At 35.0% G+C, this 8,570-nt stretch overlaps 1 protein-coding gene across 3 annotated transcripts; it reads right to left on the reverse strand.

Moving 5' to 3' along the window:
- Nucleotides 1-2,769: 2,769 nt before the first annotated feature.
- On the reverse strand, nucleotides 2,770-8,277 carry LOC118754700 (serine/threonine-protein phosphatase 2A 56 kDa regulatory subunit epsilon isoform-like). Of its 3 annotated transcripts, XM_036489587.1 has the most exons (10): nucleotides 8,102-8,277; nucleotides 7,961-8,029; nucleotides 7,685-7,898; nucleotides 6,869-7,613; nucleotides 5,773-5,972; nucleotides 5,510-5,704; nucleotides 4,557-4,747; nucleotides 4,136-4,469; nucleotides 3,834-4,063; nucleotides 3,230-3,569 (listed from the first exon to the last, which is right to left on the reverse strand). In XM_036489587.1, the coding sequence occupies exons 4-10, from the start codon at nucleotides 7,005-7,007 to the stop codon at nucleotides 3,230-3,232; spliced, it is 1,629 nt and encodes a 542-aa protein (XP_036345480.1). In that variant the 5' UTR covers nucleotides 7,008-7,613; nucleotides 7,685-7,898; nucleotides 7,961-8,029; nucleotides 8,102-8,277. The 3 variants fall into 3 exon arrangements, with proteins under 3 accessions (XP_036345482.1, XP_036345480.1, XP_036345481.1); XM_036489589.1 differs by having other exon boundaries at nucleotides 2,770-3,569; nucleotides 7,685-8,029; XM_036489588.1 differs by having other exon boundaries at nucleotides 7,685-8,048.
- Between the last annotated feature and the right edge of the window lie 293 nt (nucleotides 8,278-8,570).

Genomic DNA, 8,570 nt, shown 5'->3' on the forward strand with positions numbered 1-8,570 from the left:
CGTATTTAACTTCGATTTCTTAAAATATATTGAAACAACGAAGATTAATTAAGGACAATCATTTTAATTTAGTTCTTAACAATGCGATAACGAATGTTTCTATTTCGTTACTATCTCCGTTTCAAAATGGAGAATACCGATAAATTTCCGATAAATGTCGATTTTTTGGACTGCAGCTTCACTTGAGTACATACGAGTACACAGTCTTAAATTATTGAGACTTCAACTGTCATAATTGACAGCTTAAGGGTCCTCATGCCCCCTCCAAAAGTGCTGGTGTTCATCTGAACCGAATATGATGTTTCTGAACTCATCGAAGAAGATATACACCCCTATGGCCAGTGTCGACTAGTAGTAGATAAACTACTATTATTATTCGATTATCGCTTTTCCATGATATTGTGGATGTCGATATCTCGATCGCGGCTTTGATAATAAGAGCGGCTGCAAAAAGCTAATTGCGCAATTTCTGTGAACGATTATTTCACATGTGCTGCGTGTAAGTTAATAAAAAGTTTTCCTTCTGATGAAAGCAATACCTTTCAGGCATCTTTATTAATAAAAGCGTATTTAAATTTAATTTAAATTGCTGTGTGAAAATGGGTTTGATATAAAAATAAATCAATGACGTGTTAAACTAACGGACTATTAATTAGCTGTACAAGGATATTTCGTGTAAATTTTTAAAATTAATTTAAAATCTGCTAGTACCATATATGTATGGTCAAGGCAATTTATTGCTGCGAGTATATGATAAAATATCTGTATTTATAAAATTTTTAGAATAATTTCTATCTGACCCTCATATCGATGGCTGAGTGGAAGATCGACCTATCTCGGCAGCCAGTTCGAAAACATTCTATCTCAAAAAACTTTTCAAGAACGCCCTATTTCAGAATTCGTTTGAAAAACGCCCTATCTCAGCTGCCGATTCAAAAACGCCCTATAACAGCATATTTTCAATACATTTTGAAGTGAGATAGGGCATTTTTGAACGGAATTTTGAGATAGGGTGTTTTTCAATAAAATTCTGAAATAGGGCGTTCTTGAAAAGTTTTTTGAGATAGAGCGTTTTCGAACTGGCAGCCGAGATAGGTCGATCTTCCACTCAGCCATCGATATATTATTATTGTTGTACGACGACTTTTGTGGAACACTGTATGTACGTATGTAAGTACAATATACAAGTATGTCGCGAGCTTTGTAGCAGTAATACATACACACCTGAATGAAAGCAACGGAAAATTTCACAGATGTGTATACATACATACGTATCAAGTGTATGTGAATTGCCTATTATCCGGCGACCGGAACATGTGAAACGAGTCTCAACGCTTTCAAATAAGGCGGGGCGGTTACAAATATTTTGTGCCGGGGAAACAGGCAATAGGGTTCCAGTAGCCGGAACATGTCAAACGACCCCAACAGTTGAAAAACTGCATCCAACTAAAAGGGTAGCAAAAAAACAAGACAATCGCGTTCCTAACAAGTAAGCCCCTTTATACAATGCTATGTTTATGTACGAATATGTAATAATAATATGCGTAATATTAATATTTTTAATTTTAGCATTTAGTTAAATTTTGCTCCCTTAATTTTTCTGTAGTCAATACATTATAGATCTTAAAAATGTCTATAGCACTCGTACCCACATACACACGCACAGCTCTAGTTCTCCACATTTTCCGCTTAATTATGTTTATATGTACGCTAGCACGGTTATTTGTGTAATTTCATCGTGTTTTTTAAACTAGTAAGCTAGTTTTTTTTTGCATTTATGAATTATATGTTTTAAATACAGTAAGTTTTGTAGCAGTCGGTCCAGTTACAAGAACCCTTTCTTTAAACAACATATGTATATTCAGCTTCTCAATGTTCGTTTAAACGCAAAATTCTTTCAAACTTTTAATGCTCCTGATTTAGTCTTATTTAAACTTACATAGCGGTATTCTTTAGTTTCGAAATAACAACGATCCAAATCGCACTTTTCACTAAATGCATGTGTGTATGACATTTTCCTTACTTGAAAATAGATTGTACATAATTATTTCTTAATGTATCGTCGATGCGCGGGATTCGAGATTTTTAAATATTTCAACATTTTTAGTTTGTGTGAAACTGTGGCTAACTGCTCAATTTGTATTTATTTTGCATTTATAAGTACCACTATTGTTTACGCGAGATATTTATCTTATTGTAGAAAAACTGTATTTTATGTTAAAAGAATAAACCCAATCAATAGACAAGGTTGCATAGAAGCTGTCGAAGAAGTATTTTTTTTAATTGCATACCAAAACCAATTTATAATGACATACAGATGTATGTAAATAAAAACCCAATTGGCCAATAAAGAGAAGCACGTGTTTAACGGTGAGTTTGAAACCTAGTGAATGGCATGGCATATGAATATTAAACAAATAGTTTGTTAAACGCAGTTGAGTGTTTTAGCAAATGCGCCTGCGCTTTAATTGCGTCGCCAACTATACAATACTGAATACATAGTACGTAGAATGTCTACAGGATGCACAGTTTTCCTATTAGAGCACAGAGTTGCTGGTTAAATGTAGAATTAGTAGTATCATTATAATGTGAAAGACTCGCTGTACTACAGTTAGGTAACAATTTCTAGCATTTCATCTCTATTTTATTTGCATTTTCATCCTCCTCATATACTTGTATTAATTATTTTATTTAGTTTTTTTTTTTTAATTGTAAAATAATAGGTATTTTATATTCATAATATAATATTAATATTTATGCTTTTCATACGCTTTCCTTTTGTTTATGTAATACCACGATCCCAATTGTAAGTGTTTTGCCTTTCATCCACATTCCGTTGCTCTTAACTCCGACATCGTTTTTTTTTTTATTTTTGTTTATAATCAACATTTTAGCTTCTACATAGTTCTGTCGTCTGTTATCATTGGTAATGACGCCGGATATTATGGTGGTGAAACGCTTTTGTTTTGATCATGTTGGTGTAGTTTTTTTTTTAATTGTTGGTTTATTTTTGTTTTTTTTTCTTTATTTCGATAGGGACTCCAAGTTTACTTAATAATATGCTCACGCCCCATTGTGGCTTACACTGGGTTGTAGGCGCACAAATGCAAGTTTTTTCTTCTTTCTTTTTACTTACATACGCATTATTTTTTACGGTTTAACACCACCCTATGCTATTATTAAGCTTGTTTGTTTGTTTAATTTTCCCCATTCTTTTTCGCCTCATCGTTTAGTTTTCTGTTTTATCCGCTTTTACTTTGGCAAATGCATTCGTACCACTGGCGTTCAAAGAAGTACTGCCGCTTTGTGCACCGCCGCTAAGTAAGGCAGGATTGTTGTCACCAGAACCACCGCTGCTTTCACTTTTTACCATGCTAGCATTCGATTGTTGCTGCTGATAAGAGGTGATGGTTTGTTGCGAGCCAGCGGCACTGCCGCCACTTCCACCAGCTCCTAGCACCGAATTAGCCGCTGCCGTGCCAACGGCACTGCCGCTTTTTGCACGATTTATTTCTAATTCATGTAACTTCTTCCATAATTCTTCACGATCTCGCTCGCGCTTTTTCTCTCTGCAAGCAAAAATTAGTATAGTACAATCAAAAAATAGATATATAATAAGAAATTGGGAAAATGCTGTCTTTGATTGCGGAATACTTTAATATATTCAATTTCAAAATATCTTAGCTACATAAACGGAGCAATTGTAGTCAATCATCCGATTCATAACAGGCGGACAATTCCATAAACAGACGGACATCACTCATCAAAGTTATAAGAATATTTCACCGTCATGAAATGTGTAAAAAATGCAGGAATGCAGGCAGCAAACTTACTTTTGTCTCTCAGCTTTATAGCTGGCTGTTAGTTCATCAAAAAGTTTCGAGTTCATTTCCATGAATGTCTTTAGCACGTTATAAACCAAGGCAACGATCGTTTGATTCCAATGTTCTTTACTAATTCTGTACAGCGCCGGAAACATTATCGGCATAATAACGGCGTTATTCTCCTCTATCAATGACATTGCATATTCATTATTCCAAAGGAAAAGCGCACGCTCAGCAACCTAAAATATGAAGAAAATATTTTATTAGATTCGATTTGAAATTCAGAATATCGAGGTGATGTATGCACATACTTGAAAATGCGGACTTGACACACATTTGGCGATCTGACGAAATAATGGCTCCTGTATTTTCACAAATTGCGGGGGATCAATAACATCTAATATCTCTTCGATCTCTCCCAAGAACATAACTTCTTTTTGCGAACATGTTTTTGGCCAAAACTTCAATAATCCACGTACTACCGGTTCGGTAAGGTATGGATCCTTTTCAAGAAACTGTACGATGCAGTATGCCAGTTGAGCGTGATATAACCCGAGGCATTTCACTTTGTGCAGAGGCAATAGCACCTTCACAAGAAACTGTTTATGCTCGGCCTTTAGGGGCAAGGCAAAACCATTAATGATGCTGTAAATAAATATATACATGCATTAACTTGACTATCAATCTTTTTGATGATTTGTGAATGCCATTGTTGTTGAACTGATATATTACCTGCCCAATATTTCTAGCAATTCGCCGACGCCATTAAAATGCTCTGTTTCGTAAATAAAACGCAAAAAAATATTATTAATTTGTTTTCGTATAAAAGCGCGTAATCCTAAGAATTTTCCATAGATGCGATGTAAAACGGTTTTCAAGAAATCGCGTTCACGTGGATCCTCGGAATCGAAGAGCTCCAAAAGCTGTTTTGCAATGGAAGAAAGAAATAAGTAGATATATATTTTAGATTTTGTTGAAAAAAAAATTGTGAGCACATATCGACTGCTGAGTGGAACCTATCTATGTCGGCAGCCAATTCGAAAACGCGCTATCTCAAAAAACTTTTTGAACGCCCTATTTTAGAAATTGGTTGAAGAACGCCCTATTTCAGAATTCGTTTCAAAAACTTCCTATCCCAGCTGCCGGTTCAAAAACGCCCTTTCTCGCTTAAGAATGTATTGAAAATATGTTGTCAAAGGGCGTTTTTGAATCGAATTTTGAGATAGTGTCCGGCATGTGGAGAATCCCCTCATGACACCTACCACCTCTTCACATGTCAGCTCAATCCGACTCAACTGACACCCCGCCCCCTTTGGTCCGACCCCATTGAAATAGCTCGTTTCCTGGGCCTTCCGTTAGTTGAGCTTGACGACAATGATTGAATGTTGACCCGAAATAGGCGGGGCTTAGTAGTGCCGCTACAACAACAACAACAACATAAAGCGTTCTTCAACCAAATTCTGCGATAGGGTGTTTTTCAATAAAATTCTAAAAGAGGGCGTTTTTGTAAAGTTTTTTGAGATAGGGCTTTTCTGAACTGGCTGCCGAGATAGGGCGATCTTTCACTCATCAATCTTTCTTCCCATCGAATAGGAAACATGACAATATAAAAAATTATTTTAATTAAATACTTCGTATAGGATTTTTATTGTAATTAGTTAGCAAAAAGTGACATTTAAGCTCACCTGCAAAACGAATTTCTGATCAATAACACGTTTGCCTATGGTCGCTTGAAAGTCTTGCGATTCCAAGAAACGCAGAAAAACTTCATAGACTAACTGCAAATGTGGCCACGAGGCTTCAAGTGTCGGGTCATCTTCTTCTGGATCAAAGTCGGGATTTTCACTGGGGGGCAGTGTGCGGAACAAATTACATGAAATCTGAAAACAAAAAAAAAAAAAACACTTTGCTTTAATTCACATCCAATACAGCCTTTCCTGGTGCTCACCATTCGTATAATCTCTGGATACACAGGTTCCGTGAGCACGCCTCTACCATGTGTAATGTAATTGGAGAGGTCATTTAATGCAGCTCTCTTAATTTCTTTCCCCTTTAAATCCGTTACTGGATCCATAAAGTCGAAAGATACACAGCACTGACGTAACTTGCGAATGAATAGTTCTTCTTGTTCCAAACTCGAGCAATCGGCTAAAAAGTGATTTAATGTGTTTATGTTAATTACTTCATCGCTTGATGCTACCAAAAGCCAAATGCAGAAATATTAAATGTTTATATGTATGTATGTAGATGGTTTGCGGCAAAGAACATAGCACGCAGCTAACACAAAATATCGAAAAACATCGTTTGAAATTTGTAAAATTACTAATTCGAGCCGGTTTAGTTCTTACGGCGAAACATAGATATCACATATAAATTTTGGGTTTCGATGGCAGACGGTTGAGGCGTGAGCCACAGGGGACAAGTTCAAATTCTTCTATACAGACTCAAAAAATTAAAATAAATTTTTTTTCATCCACTACTGAAAATCGATACTACCCATAGTCGAAGATATCACATATAAATTTTGGTCCCGATTAGAGTCGGTTAAGGCGTGTCGCAGAGGGGTCAACGGCCAGAAACCTCTATGGAAACTCAAAAAAACTAAAAATATATATTTTTTTAATTAATACCCAAAATCGATACTACATAAAAATATAAAGTCGAAGATATCACATGTAAATTTTGATCCCGATTGCAGTCGGTTAAGAGGTTTTAATGGGGTAATCTGAAGTTTGACCCCTGTGCGACACGCCTTAACCGACTCCAATCGGGGCCAAAATTTGTATGTGATATCTTCGACTAAAGTAGTTTCGATTTTGTGTATTAGGCGCAAAAAAATAATTTTAATTTTTTGAATCTCCATAGACTTAACCCTCTCCAATCGAAAGCTAAATTTATATGTGATATCTTCGACTATAGTAGCATCGACGTAGGGGTTGAGGCTTAGGAAATCTGATGTAAAAATTTGTTTCCTACATTTAAGGATCACCATAATTTAAATACATACATACATACATACATAAATATGCTTGAAATAAATTTACCTTTTAAGGGCGGCAGCTGTTGCAGCTCCACATCCTGAGAATTTCTATAACGCGAGGAACCCTGACTTTTTTTACTTTTCTTTTTTAACGAGCGTTTAGCAAATGGATCAATTCGATCAACAAATGTTCCCGATGACATTTTCTTGCTTTATATATTTTCCAGTTGTATTTTTTATGTCCACCTCTCGTGCGAATTGGTTTTAGATAAAATAATTTCAAGCAGAAGATTCTGATGGGCGTCACTTCTAATAGTTTAGAGATTTAAGCGTTCTATAACGATGTCATATACACATCTACCTACACGATATACATATGTATGTAGCAGCGAATTACGTAGAATTCCTTTTTGCAGGTTGCTCGATTTAACTGCCTTCCTATAAAATGTATTTCAAACCCGAATTGATGACCCGCGTAGTATTAGATGTTCTTGAGTTGTATGTATATCTTTGTATCCAATTAATTTTCTTTTCTTTGTTGTTGAAATGCCTCTTGGTAAGGTGAATTCTGCTGTAGTCAACTTATAAGCATGCAGATATCTTAATACGCCATTAACTCTATTTTTTGAACTACCATTCGTTGAATTTATAATCTTCTCAAATCTAATAAATTTTAATTTTCTCAAATCTTATACATTTTATAAATTCGAGTTCTGGAGAGTAATTTCAACCAACATTGATTAGTGTAGAGCACAAACTGTAAGCTTTAGTTATGGATAAGTAAGTATATTAGATGAGACAGAGATTATCTGAATATAAATAAATAAAAGGAGATTCAGTAATGTAGTAATTAAATGTTTTCCAAAGTTTATAAGATTACCTTAATAGTGGTGCAAATGGTGTTATTAATATAACTGCCTTTTTGATAATTTTGTTGTTCGACGCTGTTAAGTGGAGGGAATTCTTCTGTTGCGTATCCTTAGCTTTTTGGTATCTAATACTTTACTTAAGCATCTACGTTAAATACACACATAATAAATGTTGGGAATAGTGTGAACCTTATCTCCAGATGAAATGGCACATTGAATGCAGTTCTATTGAAGTTTTATACTAATTTATTGTATTGATTATTTTAATATTTTATTTTGTGTTTTACGAGCAATTTCTGTTGCTTGTGTCTATGGAATTGTTTGTCAATTCGATTATTGTTTGGACACACGTTTACCTAGAATAATTGCGAGTTACTTAATTGTTACACTCTTAGTATACGTTATTACATAATTTTTGCATTACTCACTTGACAGTAACAGGTTTCAACAGCGCGTGTGTCCCTGTGGTATTGAAATTTGCTTTTCGCAAGGTCAACACAACTTTATTGCCGACATTGTATTGAAAATTATCGAACCAGAGAACAATATCGATATCCTTTTCAGCTAACCAGAGCAATGGAAACCATTATTTCATCACAGCTCACTAAAAAAAAAAGAAAATTAAATAAAAAATTTATCGATATGCTAAAAATTGTTGTATTGCTTAAAAGTTGAACTATTTTATGACATTGGACGTCCGGCTATACTTTAAATGCTTTTTTCTCTAACTCGAAGCAATGAATAGTAGAAATAATATATGTAAAAAGGGTACTCATCAAACCTTATAAATGCATTGTAAACCGTATAAACTTATAATTGTGTAAGCCTTATAAGCAGGGACGTGAACCGGTTTTAAACCGAACCGGTTTTAAACCGAACCGGTTTTGAACAGGATAA

Source organism: Rhagoletis pomonella, unplaced genomic scaffold, assembly GCF_013731165.1.
Source record: "Rhagoletis pomonella isolate Grant_MI unplaced genomic scaffold, Rhpom_1.0 Rhpom_scaffold_04419, whole genome shotgun sequence".
Classification (NCBI taxonomy): domain Eukaryota; kingdom Metazoa; phylum Arthropoda; class Insecta; order Diptera; family Tephritidae; genus Rhagoletis; species Rhagoletis pomonella.